Source organism: Hemitrygon akajei, chromosome 29 (assembly GCF_048418815.1).
Source record: "Hemitrygon akajei chromosome 29, sHemAka1.3, whole genome shotgun sequence".
NCBI classification, from domain to species: domain Eukaryota; kingdom Metazoa; phylum Chordata; class Chondrichthyes; order Myliobatiformes; family Dasyatidae; genus Hemitrygon; species Hemitrygon akajei.
Window position 1 is genome coordinate 33,114,738 of NC_133152.1, and position 26,147 is coordinate 33,140,884.

At 43.1% G+C, this 26,147-nt stretch overlaps 1 protein-coding gene across 3 annotated transcripts in view; it reads right to left on the reverse strand.

Annotated features, from left to right (window-relative positions):
• The window catches only part of mmel1 (membrane metallo-endopeptidase-like 1), a 131,332-nt gene that overhangs the window by 56,244 nt on the left and 48,941 nt on the right, over positions 1 to 26,147 (reverse strand). For all 3 annotated transcript variants that reach the window (XM_073032139.1, XM_073032138.1, XM_073032137.1), the window contains exons 4-7: positions 22,947 to 23,108; positions 21,229 to 21,309; positions 11,301 to 11,396; positions 6,531 to 6,649 (exon numbers count right to left, since the gene is read on the reverse strand). In XM_073032139.1, the coding sequence (XP_072888240.1) occupies positions 6,531 to 6,649; positions 11,301 to 11,396; positions 21,229 to 21,309; positions 22,947 to 23,108 (458 nt within the window). The remainder of the gene's footprint in view (positions 1 to 6,530; positions 6,650 to 11,300; positions 11,397 to 21,228; positions 21,310 to 22,946; positions 23,109 to 26,147) is intronic.

A 26,147-nucleotide genomic window follows, 5' to 3' on the forward strand; every position in this document is an offset into this window, starting at 1 on the left:
GGAGAGGTGATAAGCAGGTGAGGAGAAGAGGTAAGAGACTGGAGTGGAGAATAGAAGAAGAGGGAAGGGGGACGGGAAAATAAAATTACCCGAAGGAGAAATCAATGTTCACGCCATCAGGTTGTGGGATATGGTGATGGAATAGCCCAGGTAAGTAATCGTGAGCATTTTGTAGATGACACCCATTGCAGCCACTATGCACTTGTGATGGACAGAATGAATCTTTATTCTTTTTAATGAGGTGTCAATCAAATCAGCTGACAAGTCTTGGATGAAGCTGAACTTCTTGGATCATTGCAGTTATGTTTATCCAGATGAGTGGATAGAATTCCATCATGCCTTTGACTTGTGCTTTCTAAAGGACTTTTCCCTAAAGATTAACCTGCTGGTTGACTCGGTGGTAAGGAAGGCAAATGCAATCATTTTGAGAGGGTTAGAATATAAAACCAAGGATATAATGCAGAGGATTTATAAGGCATTGATTAGACTGCACTTGGTGTATTGTGAGCATTATTTGGTCCCTTATCTAAGAAAAGATGGACTGACATTGGAAAGGGTCCAGAGGACATTCACGAGAATAATTCCAGAAATGAAAGGGTTAATGTTTCTGGAGTATTTGATGGCTCTGGCCCTGTATATGCTGGTGTTTAGAAGAATGAGGGGCTAAGCTGATTCAGTGTGCTACATGCATGATGTGGGAAGTCAGGGACACTGATGGTGCCCCTGGCTGCTACAGCTGTGGAAAGTGTGTCCAGATTCACCTTCTGAAGGAGCATGTTACAGCACTGAAGAAAGAACTGGATGACCTCAGGTTTATCCGCGAAAACGAGAGTTTTCTGGACAGGACCTACAGTGAGGTCGTTACACCGAGGATACCGGAAGAGAGAAAGGGGGCGATGATGAGGAAGGAAAGGATGCTTGAAGTACAGGAGACCCCAGGGGATGTACCTCTCATAAACAGGTTCACCTTCTTGGAAGCTGTCAGGGCAGAAAATACTGCCAGTCTGAGAGGCAGACAGGTCTGTGAGCCGAAAATTGGTGCAGAAGCAGAGCCAAGGAGTCAGACATCAGGAAGAGCCGTGGTAGTAGGGGACTCCATAGTAAGAGGTACGGAAAGGGGTTTCTGCGGCAACAGGCGAGATTTAAGGATGGTGTGTTGCCTCCCTGGTGCTAGGATCCAGGACATCACGGACTGATTGCAGGGAATCCTCAAGGGTGAAGGTGAACAGCCGGAAGTGGTAGTGCATGTCGGCACAAATGACATCGGGAAGAAGAGGAAGGACATTCTGCAGCGGGACTTCAGAGAACTCGGAAGAAGGCTGAAAAGCAGGACTTCCAGGGTGGTTATCTCTGGTTTGCTTCCAGTTCCTCATGCTGGAGAGGGCAGGAACAGGGAGATAATGGATCTGAATGTGTGGCTGAGGAACTGGTGCAGGAAGCAAGGATTTACATTCTTGGACCACTGGGATCTGTTTTGGGGTAGGGATGAATTGTACAAAAGGGACGGGTTGCACCTTAATAGGCAGGGGACCAGCATTCTGGCAGACAGGTTTGCCACTGCAACACGGATGTGTTTAAACTAAGTAGTGGGGGGGGGGGGGGAGGGGATGAACTAGAAATATAAGGATGGAGTTAAAGGGAAAGTGAAAATAAGAAAAGTTAAAAAGGATAACAGGATCAATGGATTGGAAAGCTCAAGAAGAGATCATACAGTATGGCCAAGTGAAACAGGAATTGATATGAAAGGAGAGGGGAGTAACGAATTAAAAGTATTATATATGAATGCACGAAGTATAAGGAATAAAGCAGATGAGCTTGAGGCTCAGTTGGAAATTGGCAAGTACGATGTGGGAATAACAGAGACATGGCTTCAAGCGGACAGGGCCTGGGAAATGAATATTCAAGGATATACATCTTATCGAAAGGACAGACTGACTGGCAGAGGGGGTGGGGTGGCTCTGTTGGTGAGGAATGATATTCAGTCCCTTGCGAGGGGGGACATAGAATCAGGGGATGTAGAGTCAGTACGGATAGAACGGAGAAATTCTAAGGGTAGAAATACCCTAATGGGAGTTATCTACAGGCCCCCAAACAGCAGTCTGGATGTAGAGTGTAAGTTGAATGAAGAGTTAAAATTGGCATGTCGCAAAGGTAATGATACAGTTGTCATGGGGGATTTCAACATGCAGGTAGACTGAGAGAATCAGAATGGTACTGGACCCCAAGAAAGGGAGTTTGTGGAGTGCCTCCGAGATGGATTCTTAGAACAGCTTGTTCTGGAGCCTACCAGGGAGAAGGCAATTCTAGATTTAGTGTTGTGCAATGAACCGGATTTGATCAGGGACCTCGAGGTAAAGGAACCATTAGGAGGTAGTAACCATAATATGATATGTTTTAACCTACAATTTGAGAAGGAGAAGGGAAAATCGGATGTGTTGGTATTACAGTTGACCAAAGGGAACTATGGAGCTATGAGGGAGGAGCTGGCCAAAGTTCAATGGAACAATACCCTAGCAGGGAAGACAGTGGAACAACAATGGCAGGTATTTCTGGGAATAATGCAGAAGGTGCAGGATCGGTTCATTCCAAAGAGGAAGAAAGATCCTAAGGGGAGTAAGGGGCGGCTGTGGCTGACGAGGGAAGTAAAGGGCAGTATAAAAATAAAAGCGAAGAAGTATAACATAGCAAAGATGAGCAGGAAACCGGAGGACTGGGAAGCTCATAAAGAGCAACAGAAGATAACAAAAAAGGCAATACGCCAAGAAAAAATGAGGTACAAAGGTAAACTAGTCAAGAATATAAAGGAGGATAGTAAAAGCTTCTTTAGGTATGTGAATAGCAAAAAAATAGTTAAGACCAAAATTGGGCCACTGAAGACAGAAACGGGTGAATTTATTACGGGGAACAAGGAAATGGCAGACGAGTTGAACAGGTAATTTGGATCTGTCTTCACTAGGGAAGACACAAACAATCTCCCAGATGTAATAGTGGCCAAAGGAACTAGGGTAAAGGATGAACTGAAGGAAATTTATATTAGGCAAGAAAAGGTGTTGGATAGACTGTTGAGTCTGAAGGCTGATAAGTCCCCGGGACCTGATGGTCTGCATCCCAGGGTACTTAAAGAGGTGGCTCTAGAAATCGTGGATGCATTGGTAATCATTTTCCAATGTTCTATAGACTCAGGAACAGTTCCTGCTGATTGGAGGGTGGCTAATGTTGTCCCACCTTTCAAGAAAGGAGGGAGAGAGAAAACAGGGAGTTATAGATCGGTTAGCCTGACGTCAGTGGTGGGAAGGATGCTGGAGTCAATTATAAAAGAGGAAATTACGACACATTTGGATAGCAGCAGAAGAATCAGTCCGAGTCAGCATGGATTTATGAAGGCAAAATCATGCTTGACTAATCTTCTGGAGTTTTTTGAGGATGTAACTATGAAAATGGACAAGGGAGAGCCAGTGGATGTAGTGTACCTGGACTTCCAGAAAGCTTTTGATAAAGTCCCACATTGGAGATTAGTGGGCAAAATTAGGGGCAAGGTACTGACATAGATTGAAAATTGGCTGGCTGACAGGAAACAAAGAGTAGTGATTAACCTTTCGGAATGGCAGGCTGCGACCAGTGGGGTACCGCAAGGTTCGGTGCTGTGACCGCAGCTGTTTACAATATACATTAATGATTTAGATGAAGGGATTAAAAGTAACATTAGCAAATTTGCTGATGACACAAAGCAGGGTGGCAGTGTGAAATGTCAGGAGGATGTTATGAGAATGAAGGGTGACTTGGACAGGTTGGATGAGTGGGCAAATGTATGGCAGATGCAGTTTAATGTGGATAAATGTGAGGTTATCCACTTTGGTGGCAAGAACAGGAAGGCAGATTACTATCTAAATGGAGTCAAGTTAGGAAAAGGGGAAGTACAACAAGATCTAGGTGTTCTTGTACATCAGTCAATGAAAGCAAGCATGCAGATACAGCAGGCAGTGAAGAAAGCTAATGGCATGCTGGCCTTTATAACAAGAGGAATTGAGTATAGGAGTAAAGAGGTCCTTCTGCAGCTGTACAGGGCCCTGGTGAGACCCCACCTGGAGTATTGTGTGCAGTTTTGGTCTCCAAATTTGAGGAAGGACATTCTTGCTATTGAGGGAGTGCAGCGTAGGTTAACAAGGTTAATTCCTGGAATGGCGGGACTGTCATATGTTGAAAGATTGGAGCAACTGGGCTTGTATACACTGGAATTTAGAAGGATGAGAGGGGATCTGATTGAAACATATAAGATTATTAAGGGATTGGGCACGCTGGAGGCAGGAAGCATGTTCTCGCTGATGGGTGAGTCCAGAACTAGAGGCCACAGTTTAAGAATAAGGGGTAGGCCATTTAGAACAGAGATGCGGAAAAACTTTTTCACCCAGAGAGTGGTGGATGTGTGGAATGCTCTGCCCCAGAAGGCAGTGGAGGCCAAGTCTCTGGATGCATTCAAGAGAGAGTTAGATAGAGCTCTTATAGATAGCGGGGTCAAGGGATATGGGGAGAGGGCAGGAACGGGATACTGATTGTGTATGATCAGCCATGATCACAGTGAATGGCGGTGCTGGCTAGAAGGGCCGAATGGCCTACTCCTGCACCTACTGTCTATTGTCTATTGATCTCATTGAAACCCATCGAATATTGAAAAGCCTAGATAGTGTGGATGTGCAGAGGATGTTTCCTATATTGGGAGAGTCTAGGACCAGAGGGGTGTCCACTTAGAATAGAGATGAGGAAGAATTTCTTTATCCAGAGCGTAGTGAAACTGAGGAGTTCATTGCCACAGACAACTGTGGAGGCCAGATCATTGGGTATATTTAAAGTGTAAGTTGATAGATTTTTGATCAGTCAGGGCATCAAAGATTATAGAGTGAAGGCAGGAGAATGAAGTTGAGAGGAATAATAAACCAGTCGTGATAGAATGGCGGAGATGTCTTAATGGGCTGAATGGCCTAATTCTGCTCCTATGCCTTATGGTCTTAAATGGTGGATAACCTTGAAATGTCATGAGTAGGTGACCAACGGAGTAGGAGATAAGTAGGTGATGCTTGGGCTCTGACCTGCTGTTGTACACATGGTATGTAAACAGCTGGACCAGGTGATTTTCTGGATCTTCAGAAAGTTGATAGGTAGGAACGTTGTATTGATATTCAAGGATAGCAGTTAAAATGTTACTCTGTGTTGAAGGTGGTTACTGAACACAGAAAATTACAATACAGTACAGGCTCTTCAGCCTGTATTGCTGTGCCAATCTTTTAAACAGTTTTAAGATCAATCTAGCCCTTCCCTCCTACATAGCTCTCTGTTTTTCTGTCACCCATGTGCCCATCTAAGAGATTCTTAAATGCCCCTAATTTATCTGCCTCTACCACCACCCCAGCAGAGTGTTTCACGCACTGTGCCATTACCGGTCACTTTTGCAGTGTGACATTACTTGCCACTAATCAGCCCATGCTTAAACGTTGGTTTATTATGATATTTTATTTTTATTTATTTACTGAGATACAGCACAGAACAGGCCCTTCTGCCGCACCACTCAACAACTCCCGATTTAACCCTAGCCTAATCACGGGAGAACTTACAATGACCAATTAACTACCAGCCAGTACGTCTTTGGAATGTGGGAAGAAACTCACATTATCATGGGGGGGAACATACAGACTCCTTACAGGCAGCAGCGGGAAATGAACTCGAGCTGCTAGTACTGTAAAGCGTTGTGTTAACCACTATGTAACTGTGCCACGCCATTGTTGAGGTCCTGTTGCACACGAGCACATGCTTATTCAACTGTTAACAACTTGCAAATGAGCGAAGATATGATGGCGCTAAATGGTGACTAATATGCCTGCACTTTCAGAAACTTTCTTTTGACGACTCTGACCTGGAGTTACACCAGTAAAATCTGCACTGGCTGTTCTAATGGCAAGCACCGTGTTAAAATAAATCACAAATACAAGAGACTCTGCAGACGTTAGAAATCCAGAGTAACGCACACAAAATGGAGGAGGAACTCAGCAGACAAGCAGCTTCTAAGGAGAGGAATAAATGGTCAATATTTTGGGCCGAGACTCAGCCCAAAACATCAACTGTTTATTCCCCTTCATAAATGGTGCCTGGCCTGCAGAGTTCCTGAAACAAATCTTGTCACTTTTAGCACACTATTACTCAGGGAAACAAGGCAGCGTTGTTCCATAAATTTCACAGCCGAAAGTTAGCCATTTTTGTCTTGAACCATATTCAAATTGCTTTAATAGTAGTACATATGCATTAGATAAGAATGCAATCATTAGTATTCATATGCCATTGCAACAAGTTCTATATTTTTAAAAAACATCTAAATACACTAATTCTTAGGCAGCAGATTCATAGTACCCATGCATGTAAAGCAATAATCCCTCGCGTGCCAGCATCATTACAGAATGCCACAGAAATTGCTTCTTACATAAGCTGTTAGATATGCAGGTCAACGAATTAAGGTGAAAATAGATGACTGACATTTTACTTACACAAATGATGTATCTGCTTGAATTTCTATCATCAGTACAGACAAATATATCCACAATCACTCTCCTACTGTAATTGGTGGTGAGCTGTGGTAGCATGCTTTCTAAACTCCAGCCAGGCTCTGAAGAAACAGGGAAAAACAGCACGCATTTTAACACAAATGATTTTAACAAGGCACAAGCAACATCCATCATCAGAGATCCTCACAACCCAGGCCATGCTCTCCTCTCACTACTGCCATCAGGTAGAAGGTACAGGTGTCTCAGGACTCACACCACCAGGTTCAAAAACAGTTACTATCCCTCAACCATCAGGCTCTTGAACAAAAAGGGAATATCCACACTCACTTGCTCATCCATTGAGATGTTCCCACAATTAATGATCTTACTTTAAGGACCCTTTAGCTTGTAATTTCATGTTCATTGTTATTTGCACAGTTAGTTGTCTTCTAGACTCTGGTTGATCTTTTGTTAATCTTGTTATAGTTACTATTCTACAGATTTGCTGAGTATGTCTGCAGGAAAATGATCCTCAGGGTCGTATGTGATGACATTAATGTACTCTGATAATAAAATTTACCTTGAAATTTGAATGGTGGGCTTAGAATACAATTTTGCAAAATGGCCACAAATTAGGAGACAAAATGTAAAGTTTGTACCTTGCTAAACACCAAAAATATCTCAGGGCATATGGATAGAAAATAGACATTTGGCTTAACCATCTATACAAAGAAGCAACAACAACATGCATGGAATGGCAAAGAATTATAGCATAGACGAATGTCCAATATGTTCCTGCCAAATGGAAACCATTCATCTGGCACAATTCTCCTTTAAGTAATGGCATTTCAGATACACATCCAAGTACTTTCAAACACAGTGTTTCTGTTTCTTCCATTTGTCCAGACAAGACACCAGTTGGTGAAAACAAAATCCCCATCCAATAAAATCTACCTAGGCTGCTCATCTCTTTATATACCGTAATTAAGTCTCCCCTCAGCTTGTTCTGTTCCCTCGCTTCACAGCCTTTCCACCAGCCTAGCTTCATTCTTTCAGATGAGAACAGTCAATTCCTTTGTTGGACTTGCTATCTACTGGCCAAACAAAAAAATCTCCTGGATGCATCTAAGAATTCTGCTTCCTTTAAACCTAATCAGAGATTCTACCACGATTAATAATCAGTAAGTTGAAATATCCTCTTATTACTAATCTACAGCAGTGGTTCCCAACCTCCGGGCCGCGAAGCATGCAGGGATTGTCGATGTGCAATTGCCTCTGATCTGGGCCGACATTTATGTGCCGGGCAGCACCTAACTAATTAGCTTAAAAACACAAAATGCTGGCAGAACTCAGCAGGCCAGACAGCATCTATGGGAGGAGGTAGTGACGACGTTTCAGGCCGAAACCCTCGTCACTACCTCCTCCCATAGATGCTGTCTGGCCTGCTGAGTTCTGCCAGCATTTTGTGTTTTAATTTATTTCCAGCATCTGCAGATTCACTCGTGTTGCCTAATTAATTAGCTTGGTTTTTTTTGGCTTTTTTTCTTAAAGGTGTGCTGAGTGCGTTCCGGCTACCACTGCACCCCTGCATGTTATGTGGCCCGGTATCGGTCTGCGGTCCGGAGGTTGGGGACCGCTGATCTACAGTACATTGGCACCCAAGATTTCTTATATGGTTTTAGATGATTTGGCCTCCACAGAGCCTTGGTCTCAATATTATCAAGGCTGCCTTGGTTTTCCTAGACCGACAGAACCAAGTGAGACAGCCAAAGTCTGCAGAAGAATTGTGGCAAGTTCTCCAAGACACTTGGAACAACCTACCGGCCGATTTTCTTATAAAACTACACGATAGTGTCCCTAAGGGAATTGATGCAGTTTTAAAGGTGAAAGGTGGTCACACAAAATATTAATTTGATTTAGAGTTTTTTACTACTTACTGCTCTTTATAGATTTTTTTGATATTTAGAAACTTTTCATTTCATTATTTTTCAGAGCATCTGCACTTTATGGAACTTTTTTACATGTGCCTCAGACTTTTGCACAGTACTGTATTTTACTTTATAAGTTCTTCTGTCTCCCTCTGTCTGAGAAAGTCTCGTCCAGTAATGTCATTGTCCCTTATTCTGTTCAAAGCACATAGCATTGACAATCATTCACATCTGTCACAGGTGAAGGCGCATAATATTAATATTAGCGAACAAAATTTGACTATAAGTGGTATAAAGAGATATTAGTACAGATTACTGGAAACTTTGTAAAATAGGTTGATTTTAAGGACTTTAATGAGCTGAGAGATAGAGTTTAGGGAGGGGCTCCAGGGCTTAGTTTTGGACAGTAAAGACAGTCACTGATGATGGAATATTTAAACTCAACATAAGAAATAGGAGCAGGAGTCGGCCATCTGGCCTGTTGAGCCTGCTCTGCCGTTCAGTAAGATCATGGCTGATCTGGCCATGGAAACTCAAGGAATCACAAAGGCAATAATTGGAGGAGTGTGGAGGTCGCTTTGAGTTTTAGGTTGCTAGAGGTTAAGGGTAAGGAGGAATGGGGTGGTGGAGAGATTGAAGTATGGCAATAAAAATTTTGAATATTCAAACATTGATCTGAAATCTTGGTGGACCTGTTGTTGACCAAGCCATGCAACTATTATGTCAAATTTGGTTCCGAGTAGGTCCGCAAAAGTCAGCAATTGTGAATGGACGGTGCAAGTCAAGTTAGAGCAGCTATTTTGTTCAAGTCCAGGCAGAATCAACAATGGAAGACTAGGGCAAGAGTCCACTGGAATAGCCAAGTATATTTGCAGTATCTAGTACAGAGATTCAACATGACTAAAGAGCATCAGGCCCTCTTTGACTGCTGTAATGACAATATCGATGTCACATCCTGCTCATAGCAGTCTTCTAGCCTACCCACGGTCCGAGACTCTATTACCAGGGAAACATTCTCACAATATCCATCTAGGCAAGCCTTTTCAGAACCTTAAGTAACCTGTCATTTTTCTAATGCCCAGTTCATAAAAAGACATTGGAGAGCAAAAATAATGTTTTGATGAGACTGTTTAATAAAACCGCATTTAGAGTACTGCAGGTCGTTTAGGTCTCTGCACCTATGAAAGATTTGATTAATCCTGGCAGCAATGCAGCACAGATACATCTGATTGATTCCTGGATGAGGGTCTTGTCCTCTGAAGAGAAATTGATGTGATTGGTCTGTTCTTACTAAGTTTGTCAAAATGGCTGTTGCGATGCATCTAGTGTGGTAGTGTAGTGGGTAGTGCTTGTTGCTCTCACTTTCAGCTTCCACCGCTGGCCAGCAGTCTTGCAAGAAGGAGAGCCGAATGTGTAAGTCTCTCTGCCAGTACACAGCCTCTCCAACAGCAAGCCTCATATAGTGCCTCCTCGCTGGTAACACTCAGAAACTGAACTCCTTTCGGACTCAGGCTGAACTATAGAGGATGGGGTGGAGGTCTGGCCCCCTGCACACGTAGCACACAAGCCCACTGGACACACCCTGGTGCTCGTGAACCAGATCTCCAGCTATGGGTAAATAGCCCCACTGCCTTGTGGGCAGCCTTGGGAGAGACAAAGACTACAGGAGTAAACCCTGACAGCAAATCCAGAGTGGTGCCCCTAAGGCAGCTGAATGTCACTGAACATCCTTCCGGCAGCTCCTGCAGCCAAGCTGGAAGCAAACGTATTGCTTCATAAGCTTTCTTTTGGACTGTAGTGGTGAGGCCGGGAGGGGGATCTTGATAACTGGACATCTCAGGATCTTCATACCATCCATCAGGCTTGTGCTGATGACAGCAATCATCACCCAATGTCCTCCGAGACAGATGGATGCCAGCCAACAAATCAACCACTGTTTAGAAGTGACATACAAGGTATAAATAAAAACAGAAAATGTTGGGAATGCACTCTGTGGCCACTTTATTTGGTACACCTGTATACCTCGTTAATGCAATTATCTAATCAACCCATCCTGTGGCAGCAACTCTACACATAAAAGCATGCAAACATGGTCAAGAGGTTCAGTTGTTCAGACCAAACATCAGAACGGAGAACAAATGTGATCTGTGTGACTTTGATGGTAGAATCATTGTTGGTGCCAGACAGGGTGGTTTGTGTATCTCAGAAACTGCTGATCTGTGACTTTCATGTAAAAGTCTCAAAAGTTTACAGAGAATGGTGCAAAAACAAAACAAAACACACAGACCAGTAAAAAATACCTTGTTAACAAGAGAAGTCAGAGGAGAATGGCCAGACCTGTTCAAGCTGACAGGAAGGCGACAGTAACTCAAATAACAATGCGTTACAACAGTGGTGTGCAGAAGAGCATCTCTGAACACACACCATTTTGAACCTTGCAGTAGATAGTCTACAGCAACAGAAGACCAAAACATACCTTCTGTGCTTAATAAAGTAGCCAATGAGAGTACACATCAGGGCAAGTAGCATCTAACAAAAGGTCTTTAATGTGAAAAGGTCCTCCGTCCATAGTTTCTGCCTGGCCTGTGAGCTTGCTTCCAGTATTTTAAATTTCTAACCCAGGATCTCTATAACAATAGATCTTCCATGTATTGTGGCTATACCTTTTCAATGTCTTGTAGAGCGTAATTACTTTTCCAAGATGTTGTACAGTAGGGTTCATTTTAAACACTGCTGGGTGCTGAATTTCAGAGTTACTCTTGAAAATGCAATAGCATAATGCGGTAATATTATGAAACACTACATTATAATTCTCCTCTGTATCACTGGAGAAAGCACTGCATACCCTGTGTGGCATCCCAGTCAGGTGTGGTGACCGGCCATCCTCCGACTGCATCCAATAGATTCAACAGAGGTTCGGAATCTCGTCGCGCAATTAAAGCTGCAATACAAAAGGAGAGATTTTTCATAACAGCAGAAGATGTTCAAGAGGCCAATCATTGTCTGTGAATAGAATTTATGCTTCCGGTCAACCAAACTGTGTGAAGTTATAAGTAAACAAGAATTATGATACAGATGAGGTGGGAAGTGAGATTGGGTGATGGAACAAAAGACAAGCTCTGTGATACAGTGGAAGGGAGGAGAAATGAAAGAAAGGACAGCGCAAAGAAGTAATTGGATAAGAAGAGGAGGCACACAAGAATGATATTTTTTTAGATACAGCACGGAATAGGACCTTCCAGCCCTTCGAGCCACACCCGATCTAAGCCTAGCCTAATCATGGGACAATTTATAATGACCGATTAATCTACCAATTAGTATATCTTTGGACTGTGGGAGGAAACCGGAGCACTCGGAAGAAACCCATGCAGTCATGGTGAGAACGCACAAACTCCTTGCGGCGGTGGGAATATAACCCGGGTCGCCTGTAGTGTAAAGCATTGTGCTAACCACTACACTATTGTGCTGTCCTAATCCCAGGAGTGAAAGGGTTAACATATGAGGAGTGCTTGATGTCTCTGGGCCTGTAGTCACTGGAGTTTAGAAGAATGGGGTGGTGGGGGGGTCTCACTGAAACCCATTGAATATTGAAAGACTAAATTAGAGTGAACATGGAGTGGATGTTTCCTAAAGAGGAAGAGTCTAGGACCAGAGGGTATAGCATCAGAATAGAAGTGCATACATTTAGAACAGAGATAAAAAGGAATTTCTTTAGCTAGAGTGTGGTGAATCTGTGGAATTCATTGCTGCAGATGGTTGTGGCCAAGTCATTGATTATACAGTATTTTAAGTGGAGGTTAATAGGTTCTTGGTTAATAAAGGCATCAAATGTTATGGGGAGGAGGCAGGAAAATGGGGTTGAAGGTGATAATAAATCAGCCATGATGGAATGGGCTGAGTGCGGGTCAGTGGGACTGGGTGAGTAAGTGTTCGGCACGGACTAGAAGGGCCGAGATGGCCTGTTTCCATTCTGTAATTGTTATATGGTTATATGGTTAATGGCGTAGCAGACTCGATGGGCTGAATGGCCCAATTCTGCTCCTATGTCTTATGATTTATGGTTTAATAAGCAAATGACCAGTTTGAAGAAAGCGTAGGTGGGAAAAGCAGAATGATTACTCAATGTGAACTGTTCAAAGCTACAGATACTCATTATTTGAAATTGTTGATCTCAGTGTTATATCGGAAGCTGTAACATGCTTATCCATGGATGAGGTGTTGTCCATCACCTTATGAACAGTGTAGTTCGCCAAAACCAGAAAATGGAACAGAGAATTAAAATGAAAGGAAATTCAAGAATGCGGATTCAATCTGTATTTGATCTCCCCAGCTACCTCCTGAAGAAATGAATACTGTATGAGTATTGAAAACAGTAGGAGTTGCTTTTAAGTGCCCAGTTGTTCTCGTGGTCTGGCTCCCGTGGCTATTCTGCAAATCACAGAAAGAGTTTTGCAAGCAGAGAACGGGCTGCAGCCAATGGGACCTGAGACCCCACTGCTGGAACATTTTGAGTGATAAATATTTAACTGCTAGGAATCAATGAGAAACATAAAGTTAAAACAGCAAAGTACTTACCTATACTTTGATTGCAAAACGGAAGTATGGGTAAGTAACCTGCTTTTTTAACTTTATAACTCAAAATAATTTTAAGAGATAAAAAAAATTAAGAATGATTTAAATCCCTTTGAACTGCTTTTAAATGTCCCTTGTTCAAAAGTTCCAATAGCAGTAAGCTGGCAGAGACTATCACAACGTTCCTGGAGTGGGACCTCAGAACCCGCTACTTGTGTCCGAATCTGAGTCCAATTATGGATCTGCTGGAGGCTGAAGAATACCGTCTTAGGGTTAGAGGACTGTGTATGGATGTGGGTGAGAGGGAGGAATGGGGGCTTGTTTTTCTGTTGTTCTGTCGCTTGTTGTGCTCTCTGTTGTTCTGCTGAACGTTGTGGGCATGCTATGTTGGCACCAGAATACGTGGTGACACTTGCGGGCTGCTCACAGCACACCCTCAGGTGTGTTGGTTGTTAAACACAAACCATGTATATCAACGCATGTTTCAATGTACAAGCGTTAACTAAGCTTGAATCTTGAACCTTGCCATTTAAAAGTCAATATGCTGTGAGACAGGGAGTCAGTAAAAGTCGGAGGTAGCTTTGTTCAGTCACATTAAATCAAACTACCCGGTTTCATAGCAAACACGAAGGTTTGGCACAAGGAGCAGAATATTCTTTCCCCCTGCAAATTGTAATCAGGATGGCAACTTCTCGTGAGGATTGGTTGTTAGGCTGGTAACATTGCTCCGCAGAGATATTCAGGTTATGGGCAGTCTGTGTTCACAGAATCAAATCAGAAGGAAAATGGAGCTGTAATCAATACAGAGGGGAAGAGAAATATACTGTAGGTTCTTCATTTTAGTATCTCCCTAGTGCTCAGCAATTCTCAAAGTGCTGATTGCTTTCGACCAAGTAATCATTCTTTGAAAGAGCATTTAAGAACATTTTCATGTAAGATATGAAAAAACAATACAATTACATCAGATAAGATGATATGATTTTAGTTAAAAGGTGGATCACCTACATTCAGAGGCCACTTTATAAGGTACACCTGCTGATTAATGCAAATATCTAATCAGCCAATCATGAGCCAGCAACTCAATGCATAAAAGCATGCAGACGTGGTCAAGAGGTTCAGTTGTTGTTCAGACCAAACATCAGAATGGGGAAGAAATGTGATCTAAGTGACTTTGACCATGGAACGATTGTTGGTGCCAGATGGGAGGGTTTGATCATCTCAGAAACTGCTGATTTCCTGGGATGCACAACAGTCTCTAAGAGTTTACAGGGAATAGTGTGAAAAACAAAAATAGAACACATCCAGTGAGCAGCAGTTCTGTGGGTGAAAATGACTTGTTAATGAGAGAGGTCAGAGAGATTAGTCAGTTTCATGCTGACAAGGCAGCAATAGTAACTCAAATAAATGTGCTACAATAGTGATGTCAAAAGAGCATCTCTAAACACACAACACATTGAACTTGAAGTGAATGAGCTACAGCAGCAGTAGACCAGAACACACACTCAGCGGCCACCTTAATAGGTACAGGAGGTATTATCATGAAAGAGCTGGGCTGAGAAATATTCAGGTAAACTGGGTTACAGACATGTGCAGCTCATTGACTGTTGAAGGCATTTTTGCCAAAGTGGCTTTTCACTTTTCAGCAGCAGTTTATCATGAATAAATGCAGCAAGGAACTTCTCCTCTCTGATATGTTCCTATGACGATGTTACTAGCCACGGGCCTTTTCCTTAACTTAGAAAGAAAGAGAGGACTTGCAGTGATCAAAAACACTTAAAAATGCATGAGGCAGATTAAGAGTAATAATTTATGAAGTTTGACAGCCAATTTGTGCACAGTAAACTCCCACAAGGGAAAAACTTTTATGATAATGGCCAGATAATTTCCTCATTCATGGATACTGGGAATAATTTCCTCTGTTCTTCTATGAAATACTGGCATTGCGCACTGGTTTTATTGTAACCCAAGAAAGCAGATTGGACAAAGATCATCCGATAGAGAGTGATTCAGATCAGAGAGCCATAGAGATGTACAGAATAGAAACAGACATTGTGACCCACTGTGTCTATGCCGACCATCATGGCTAGCTGTGGTAACCCTCCTTATCTGGTTGGCTGCCGGTGACCAGTGGTGTTCCATAGCTCTCTAACCAATTCTGGCTCATTGTACAACACCCAATCCAGAATAGCTTATCCCCCTAGTGGGCTCAAACATGAGCTGCTCTAACAAGCCATCTCGTACGCACTCTAGGTATTCCCCCTCCTGCAATCCAGCACCCACCTGATCTTCCCAGTCTACCTGCATTTTGAAATCCCCAATGACGGCTGTAACTTTGCACTTTTAGCATGCGTTTTCTATCTTCCATTGTAATTTGTAGACCACACCCTTACTTCTGTTTGGGGGTCCGTATATGACTCCCAAAGGGGACCTTTTACCCTTGCAATTCCTTAGTTCTATCCACAATGAATGATCCACTTCTGACCTCATGTCACCTCTTTCTGAAGATATTTTACCAGCAGAGCAATGCTGCCCACTCTGCCTTCCTGCCTGTCCTTTCGATACAAAGTGTATCCTTGGACATTAAGCTCCCAGCTACAGTATAATCTTCTTTAGCCATAATTCAATAATGCCTACAACATCATACATGCCAATCTGCAAATATGCTACAAGTTCATCTACCTTATTCAGTATGCTGCACACATTCAAATGTAACACCTTCAGTCCTGTATTCACCCTTTCCAACTTTGTCCATCTTTTACATTTCAACTCATCCTATTGACTATAATTTTGCCCTATCAACAGCCTCTCCTCACTACACATTGCCTCTGTTTGTAAACAGCTACCTCATCTTCAGCACTATTATCTGCCTTTCCGATGATACTTCTTGCATTGAAGTATAGGCAGCTCAGGACACTAGTCACACCGTGCTCAATCTTTTGATTCCTAACTTTGAGGTCTTATCAACATATGCCTCCAGAACCTCTCCAATAACTGTTCTGGTGCTCTGGTTCCCATCCCCCTGCAACTCTCGTTTAAACCCCACTGTGCAGCACTAGCAAACATTCCTGCTAGGATGTTAGTCTCCTTGCAGTTCAGGTGCAAACCATCCCTTCTGTACAGGTCCCACCTTCCCTGGAAGAGAGCCCAATGATCCAAAACTCTTATGCCCACCTTCCTACATCCTTAGCCACATATTAAATTGCATAACCTTCCTGGTTCTGGTGTCACTGGCATGTGGAATGGGTAGCAATCGTGAGGTCACAACCCTGGAGGTCCTGCTCTTTAACTTAGCATCTAACTCCTTGAACTCCCAATGCAGAACCTCGCCACTCATCCTACCCATGTCATTGGTACCTATATGGACCACAGCCTCTGGCTGTTCACCCCCCCACTTAAGAATGCTGAGGATTTGATCCATGATGTCCCGGGCCCTGGCACCTGGGAGGCAATATACCATCCGGGAATCTCATCCTCGCCCACGGAACCTCCTGGTCTGTTCTCCCAACTATCACCATAGCCTGCCTCTTCTTCCCCCTTCCCTTCTGAGTTACAAAAGCAGACTCAGTGCCAGAGACTTAACCACCGTGACTTTGCTATGTTAGGTTAACCCTGCCCCCCAAAAGTATCCAAAGTGTTGTACCTGTTGTTGAGGGGGATGGGCACAGAGGGGTACTTTGCACTGGCTCCTTAACCCCCTTTTCCCTTCCTGATGGAAATTCCATTTCCTGCAACCTGCACCTTGGGTGTGAGTACCTCCCCCAGCCTCCTAAAGGATCCAGAGTTCATTCAGTTCCAGTTCCAGCTCCTTAATGCGGAGTGTTAGAAGCTGCAACTGGATGCACTTCTCACAGCTGGAGTCAACAGGGACAATGGGGGTTTCCCTGCCTTCCCACATCCTACAAGAGGAGAGTTCCACTATCCTGCCTGGCATCTCTACTGTTCTAGCTGAGCAGATATAAAGGAGGGAAGGAAACCTTAATATGCCTCTCAACATTTATCGATTGAGATACAGTGCGGAATACACCTTCCTGGCCCTTTGACCCGTGCTGCCCAGCAATTCTCCAATTTAATCCTCACCTAATCACGGGACAAATTACAATGACCAATTAATCTGGACTGTGGGAGGAAACTGGAGCACCTGGAGGAAACCCATGCAGTACAAACTCCTTACAGACAGCAGTGGGAATTGAACCCAGATCGCCTGTACTGTAAAGTGTTGTGCTAACCACTGCCCTTGGCTTCCTTTGCTCCAGGGAAAAGAGAGAGACAATAATTTATCCCATCACTAATGATACCTCGAGCCCTACAATCCACTGAATATCCTTGTAAATCTTTTCTTCACCTCTCTAGCTTAATGATATCCTTCTTACAGTATGGTGCGCAGAACTGCACACAGTACTCCAAATGCAGCAAAAAACACTGTTTTATACAACTGGAAGATGACATGCCTACAGTTACACTCAGGCCAATGAAGGCAAACATGTCATTTGCCTTCCACACCATTCTGTCTACCTATGTTCCTATTTTCAGGAACTGCTCATGTTTAAACTGCTCAGTTTAATAACACTCTCCAGGATACTGCTATTCATAACTCCTGACATGGTTTAACTTCCCAAAATACATTACTTCACATTTGTCTGAATTGAATTCTATCTGCTATTCCTTTGCCCACTCTCCCAGTTCAGCTATGTTCTGTTGTAACCCTAAACCATCTATTTTACTGTCCACTATACCACAAAATTCAGCTCTGGTGGATTGGGCGGATGAGGTCCAATGGCCAGGAAAGTGGTCTTACAACGCTCCGAGGAAAGCAAAGGCACGGGAGATGTCACGGTCATCCTCTGCAATCAAGGAAGACCCCAGTTTGTGACGCTTGTTCGTACAAACTGGAACCAAACTTCTGAGGTAGAGAGAGTAGAATTGCCCCAGTGCAGTGGTTTTCTGCTTTAAAAACTCTCCCACATAGGCCTCCTGTCATTGTCGGATATGAGGGACAATCACTGCACCACCGATGTTGGTTTCGTCTGCAAACTTACTAATCATGCTGCCTACATTCACATCCAAATCGTTAATACATATAACGAACAATAAAGGACCATGATCAATCTCTACAGCACACCACTGGTCTCACGTGCCTAATCTGAAAAGAACCCTCCACTATCACCTTCTGCCTCCCACCACAAAGCCAGTTTTATATGCAGGTTGCTAGCTCACACTGGATCCTGTGTCTTCTAACTCACTGGACCTGTCCTCCATGCCTCGTCATAAACCTTACAAAGGTCCAGATAAACAACGTCACCTACTCTGCTCTAGGTCATCTCTTCAAAAAACTCAATCCAACTCAGCCAGCTCCATCATGGACACTAACCTCCCCAACATCAAGGACACCTTCAAAAGTTGTTTCCTCGAGAAGGCAGCATCCATTATTAATGACCCCCATTACCTAGGACATGTCCACTTCTCATTGCTACCATCAAAGAGGAGGTACAGGAGCCTGAAGACACATACTCCACATTTCAGGAACAGCTTCTTCCCTTGCGCCATCACACTTCTGTCTAGACAGTGAACCCATGAGCATTACCTCACTGTTTTCATTGCTCTCTTTTTGCAATGACAGGCATTGATCGTGTGGATAGTCAGAGGCTTTTCCCCAGGGCTGAAATAGCTATCATGAGAGGGCACAGTTTTAAGGTGCTTGGAAGTAGGTGCAGAGGAGATGTCAGGGGTAAGTTTTTTTTACGCAGAGTGGTGAGTGTGTGGAATGGGCTGCCGACGACGGTGGTGGAGGTGGATACGTTAGGGTCTTTTAAGAGATTCATGGATAGGTACATGGAATTTAGAAAAATAGAAGGCTATGGGTAACCCTAGGTAATTTCTAAAGTAAGTACATGTTCAGCACAGCTTTGTGGGCCGAAGGGCCTGTATTGTGCTGTAGGTTTTCTATGTTTCTATGAGACATGACACCCCATGAACACCCCATCTCTATTCACTTTTTGTCTTTCCAACTGCAAATAAATCCTGTCCTTCAGAATTCCTTTTGATTTGCCCACCGTTGTTGTAAAGTTCACCATCTTGTAATTCTTTGGCTTATCCCGGCTGCTCTTCACATGTAAAGGAACAACATTAGCTATCCTTCAGTTTTCTAGTAACTCACCTGTGGCTAACAAAAACAGAAAAATCTCAGTTCTTGTGATCTCTCAAAAATCCCAGTTAACTCATCTCTTGCTTCCCATAACATCCCTAGATTTACCTAGTCAAATCCTGGAAATGTATCCACGTCTACATGTTTCAAGACTCACAGCACCTCCTCCTTTGTGATATTGATGTGCTTCTGGATATCACTGTTCCTTCCTTGGAACTCACCAGCTTTCGTGCCCTTATCCATGGTAAATGGAGACTAAAGTAGTCATCTATGACCTCACCATTTTATGTGGTTCCATACATAGATCAGTCCTGCCGAAGGGTTTCGGCCTGAAACGTTGACTGTACTTTTTTCCAAAGATACTGTCTGGCCTGATGACTTCCTCCAGTATTTTGTGATTGTTGTTCGGATTCCAACATCTGCAGATTTTCTCTTGTTTTAGATCATCACACTGATCCCTTGAAGGGACCTACCTGCTCCCTAGCTATGAATTTTCTCTTAATACCCTTACAGAATACTCTGCTATCAAACTTCAACCTATAACCTTCTTCCTTAGGAGAAAAAATGCCACTGGACTTCACTGTATCCACACCGGACCTCAGAACAAGAGGTCCCGGGTTCAAATCCAGCCAGCTCCTTGCAGGTTTTCTGTCCATGCTGCGTTGAGCATCAAGTTAGCAACTCGCCCTCGTAAAACAAACAAATGCTAAAGAAATGACAATGTTGCCACGCAATGTGCAAAAAAAGGTGAGGGGAGGATTAAAAATTAAAAATCATTGAACCAAGGGTAATGTTCAATAGAATATGAATTATTCTATGCATTTAATAAATCTATAGATTAGCTTTATTTGCCACATGTACATCACAAGACACAGTGAAATGCATCATTTGCAATCAACGACAGTCCAGATATGTGCTGTGAGCAGCCTGCAAGTGTCACCACGCTTCTGGTGCCAACATAGTATTTTGAATTTTTTAAAACTTTTTTTCACTGCAGCATAGCACGCCAAAACTTACAAACCCTAACCCGTACGTCGACGGCGAGGGAGATTCTGCTGGGCGGGGAAATTCAGACAAACAACACAGCAGATTGTAATATCGTCTCCCCTCTCGCTGTGGCAGGAGCGATATCTCCCTCTCTCCCTGACTAGTGTGAGAGACAGCCTATCTGAGCTGTCGAAGTGTTGGGATGGACAGTAGTTTTTGATGGATCAGGGTCTCTGGGGGCTTTGTTATTGCTTGTACGGTAGGTGCTGGGGGGGATTGATGTTTTGCTGCAGTTTGTGTGTGTGGGGGAGGGGTGGGAATTGGGGTTCTAACATTTTATGTCATTCATTCATCTCTGTTTCGAAGATGTCAGGGAAGAGTAAGAATTTCAGGTTGTATACTGTATACATTCTCTGATATTAAACTAAACCATTGAAACGGAGCACTTGAAGGAAACCCAAGAGGTCACAGGGAGAACATACAAACTCCTTACAGACAGTGGATGGGAATTGAACCCTGGTAACTGATCTCTCCTCCAAGAGGACCACAACCTTGTCATTGGGTTTGGAGGCTTGCAGGCCTCAATGACCCAGAGAACTACGTTGGCTGGAGTCAGGGCTTTATGCTTTGGCTCTTAGTAGGGTCACCCAGGCCAAACAGGTCAAAGGGTAGAGGGCAGACTAAGAGTGGTCCACCGGTCTTCCAGGTTTGGGGGTTCAGCACAGGGCTAACAACCCTGACTGGTAAAACAAAATTATTACGGAAGCAGCAGTGAAGGATCCTTCTGCATCTGAGGGTGACTGTATTCCTGAGTCTCCACCTGGGACGTTCATAACTGACAGTAGTGTAAACCGAGAGGAAGCTACTGACATGATGAAGGAAGCCCTGAACACCACCAGAGATGGAGGACCTTCATTGCTCCCCTAAATGCCAGCAGTGTAACAGGCAGCAAACAAGAAACTGATCACTGCCGCTATATTAGCACTACACTACATGCATCTAAGATAGCTAATTTACTCAGTACATTAATTTTTTTTAAAAAAATCATAAGGTGCAAAGAGATTCAACTTACAGTCATTTACACAGGATTTATACAGTTGTTTAGCTTTCTGATAAGCATCACGGTCTCTGTCATCTGGTCTCTCTAAGACACCTAAGAGAAATAAAGCAAGAGTTAAATACATCAATGATGTAATCTTATGGGACAGATTCTTATTCCAGATCTACATCTCTGCATCTCGAAAATCAAAATGAAGATTGCTTTTAACCAAAATTTTTAGTAGTGAATTGCATTCTAGCTGCAGTTAATTTGACTGGGTAAGTAAAAGGTTGCAAGTTAACATCAGCGCAGTTAGCCCCGTTCGCACTATTGGAACATCTGGATTAATTTGTGATGATTTTTCTAGTAGAATTAGAGCATGTTGTAGTCTTTTACACAGCTGTACCACTGGATTTCTCCTTGGCAAACATCAGAGTGAGAACGTCAGAAGAAATGCACGGATGCAACCACTGGATGTATCTACAGAAAAAATTACAGTGTAATCTAACAAGGAAGAGCTTTGGAAACTAAAATGCAAAAATATATAGTACTGTGCAAAAATCTTCGACACATATACTGTAGCTAGGGTGCCTGCGACTTTTGCACACAGTACTGTATTTGTCAATGTGGCGGGGAGAGCAAGTTAGTCAGTCTGGTGGGAACAAAGGATGTTGGGAATGGTGAGGGAGGAGTGTTGCAGGAGGGATGTGGGGCAGATGGCTGAGGAGTGCCAAGGGCCAGGGGTGCAGACACACCCAGCACTGAGATACCAGGCTGGCTGTTTGATTCCAAACAATTGGTTTATTGATCATTACAGAATGACCCACTCCTTCCTCATTCCATTCCCTTTTCCCCAGCCACAATTCCCCTCTCCCTGCCCCCTTCCCACTCTCAGTCCACAATAGAGACCCAAATCAGAATCAGGTTGATCATCGTTCACATATAATACACTAGAACAAAACTGACAGGTTTGGAGTGACCTGTTGACACATTTGCCTGAGAGGAAGAGAATGCAGGATTAAGCCTTGTCAGTTCCCCACCAGATGAAACATTTCATGAATCCTTTTCCAAAAGCTCCCTTTTGGAGAGCACTACAAAACTATTAAAATAAAGACTTCACGCCATCTTAAAAGTTTCTCTGCACCCCCCCACCCCCAGCAGTTAATCTGATCAACCATTATAGATAGACCCCCACCCCCTCTATCTATTACCCCATCACTGCATGTAAACACTTTAAACCACATCTTATAATGCTGTTTATATTGTAAATATATACCGGTATATATGTATTTGTGCATATTTTATTCCATATCTGTACTTTAATCTCTAACTTTATTTTATGTAACTCTTTATTCTTTACAGTTGTTGAAAGTTGTTTTTTAATATTGCATGTCATGCCAACATGCCACAGCAAATTCCTAATACATGTAAATGTATACGGTGAATAAAGCTGACCATTGATGAAAAAACCCACTCTAATCTGATACAAACTGCGTATCCCTTACTTCTCATTGTCTCATATTTGAAGATACTTACGTAGTTGAGATGCCTGCAGCAAAGTGCAGTTTTAAGATGTAAGACATTAGACCTTAAGATATAGGAACAGATTTGGGCCATTCAGCCCATCGATTCTACTCTAGCATTCCATCATTGATCATTGTTGATTTATTATGCCTCACAACATCATGAACACAGATTTTTAATTACTATACACCCCACGCCCCCCCCCCCCCACTAGTTCTGATCTTTACCTTTGAGGACAATTTCCAGCTCAAATGTCACAATATCAAAGATACTATATCCAGAGGAGGTTTCTGGTATGATATGCCTATTCAGCCAACCCCCACAAGCATATTTGTAAAAGTCTTCACATGGTGAGGCAGATGCATCCATATTCTGGATTAGCCTTGCAGCTTAAAGAGAAAAAAAAACCAATAACTTATTATACACTATATGTATAACCAGGACTTTTATGTCCATGTTTGTACATTCACCTAAAAACAATGATGGATTTAAACAAAATTATCAGAAATTTAATATTTCAAATTAGTTGTATTTAGAAGACATATTTTTTTTCACTAGATTTGAATAAAAGGTGAATTGCATTCTTCACAATGTAACTTACTTACTGCCCGTTACTCTGCTGGTGTTTGGGGCAGCAATGATGATCCTCCATCTTTGCCTATACCATTGCTCACAGATAAAGAAGGATTCTTCATTGCTGTTTGTGTAACAATTTTTGTTGACCAGTCAGGGTTGTTAGGCATGAGCAGAACCCCTGAACCTGGGGGACTGGTGGACCACTCCTAGTCTGGCCTCTAGCCTTTGAACTGTTTGGCATGGGTGACCCTACCAAGAGCTAAAGCACAAGGCCCTGACTCCAGCCAACGTAGCTCTCCAGGTCATTGAGGCATGTAAACCTCCAAACCCTACAACAAGGTCGAGGTCCTCTTGGAGGCTTCACAGTGCAAGTTTAACATATAATTGAGTCGAACGGGCATCTCAGAGCAAGAATAGGACATTTTGAGAGGGGAGGGAGAGCAGCTAGAAGTTGTGATCCATACTCGTACTAACAACATGGTGGGAAGCGGGATGAATATCAGAAGATAGGTGGATGGTTTAAAAAAGATTATTTTCTTGAACTTTAATCTCAGGAATGCTCCCTGTGCCAATTGCTAATGAGAATAGGAATAGGAGGATTGGGCAAAGGAACGAATGGCTGAAGAAATGGTGCAGACAGGAACACGTCAGCTACCTGGTCCACTGGGATCTCTTCTGGAGCAAAGCTGACCTTTACGGAGAGGGATGCATGATGAGTTACATCTGAACCGAAGGGGGTCCAATATCCTTGCAGGGAGATCTGCTGGTGCTATGCGGGCGGGTTTAAACTGGATTTGTAGTGGAGTAGGACCTAAAGCAGTAATCTCATGGATAAAAAGTTGAAGCATATATAAAGCTTAAAGAAAACAAATCCAGTGGGCAGGACAGGCAGGGACAGGACAAAAGCCTTAAGGCAGTTAAAATTAGGGTATGGATTTCCACATTGTATTGTAGTGTTATAGCTATTACAGAAGCATGGTGAATGATAAGCAGAACTGGCAGCTCAGTGCATTGCAGGGATTCCAACATTTTATATGCTATGGGCCAATACCATTAAGCAAGGGTTCCATAGACCCCAGGTTAGGAACCCCTGGTGTATTGGGATGTTGAGGCTTTTGGCATGGCAGAATTTGAGTGAAGAGGTGAGGGTGGGTTGCATTATTGATTAGGGAGAACATCATAACAGTACTTAAAGAAGACATTCTAAGGGGTTGAGGGTAGAGGGAGGGAGACATCCATTGAAGTCATAAAGGCAGAACTCAGTAATAGGAAAGAGTGGATTATATGTGAGTGACGCATACTATAGCCCCTCTCCCCATAGTCAATTGGAATCTGAGGAGCAAATATGTAATGGTTGGTGATATTAAGTTTTTCTAATGTTAACTGGGGCTGCCTTAGTGCTGAGGGATTATATAGGACAGATTTTGATAAATATATGCAGAAAGCTTTCTGAAGCAGTACATAGATGGCCCTGCTAACGAAAGAGTTACCCTTGATCTCCACTTAGGAAGTGATGCTAGGCAAGTGGTTGATATGTCAATGGCCAAGCACAATGGATTCCCCACTCTTCAGCCCTTTACCTCTTTCACCAACCAATTTCCCAGTTCTTTACTTCACCCCTCCCCCTCTCCTGGTTTCACCTATCACCTGCCACCTTCTTCCTCCCCTCCCCCCCACCTTCTTACTCGGACTTCTCCCCTTCCTTTCCAGCCCTGAAGAAGGGTCTCGGCCCGAAACGTTGACTATTTACTCTTTTCCATAGATGCTGCCTGGCTTGCTGAGCTCCTCCAGCATTTTGTGTGTGCTGCTTTAGCATATATCTAGCATTGCTGAAATCAAGTGAGTTCCTCAAGATTCCATAGGAGATGTAGGAGTATACTTAAGAAGGAAATTAGGAGGTGTTCCAGGCAGATAGCAACAGAGAATCCTAAATGATTCTAAAAATATATCGAGAGTAAAAGGGCAGCCAGAGAGTGAGTATGTCCCTTTTAGGATCAGTATGATGTTCTATGCAAGGAACAAGAGGGAGTGAATAGCTCTCAGCTGTATTAACTGTGGTGAAGGAATTGGACTCCAGTGAGTTCAGGAGAGGGAATAAGGATATCCTTATTACCAAGGAGGCTGTGAAACACAAAGGCGGATAAATCCCTGGGGTTTGACAAGATGTAGCTTAGGATGTTATGGGAAGCAGGAGAGGAAATTGCTGGGGTGTTGGCAGAGACTTCTGCATCTTCAGTCGTCATAGGAGAGACTGGAGAATAGATGATGTGCCTTTACTTAAGAGGGACAGCAGGAAACTACAGGTGGATGAGCTGTATATCACTGATAGGGAAGTTATCGGAAGAGATTCTGAGAAATGGGCTTTACCTGCCTTTGGAAAAGCAAGGGCAAGGTCTGCATGGCTTTTTGACAAGGTGCCCAAAAGGATTAATTAGGGCAACATGGTAGAAGTTGTCTACATGGATTTCAACATGGCCTTTGACAAGGTTCCACATGATAGGCTGATTTGGAAATTTAAAACACATGAGATTCAGTGTGAGTGAGCCAACTGGATAAAAAGTTGGTTTGGCTTGGATAGTTTTTTTCCTGATTGGAGGCCTGTAACCAATAGTGTGCTATAGAAATCAGTGTGGTGTTCTCTATTATTTGTCATATATATTCATGATTTAGATGAGAAAGTTGGTGGCATGATTAGTAAATTTGCAGGTGAGACCAAAAATTATGGGACAGTGGACAGTGAGCCTCATCTCAAGCTACAATTAGATATAGATCCATAGAGAACATGTATGAGGTAATAGCAGATGGAATTTAACACAGACAAATGTTAAGTTAGGTATTTTGGAATGTTAAGG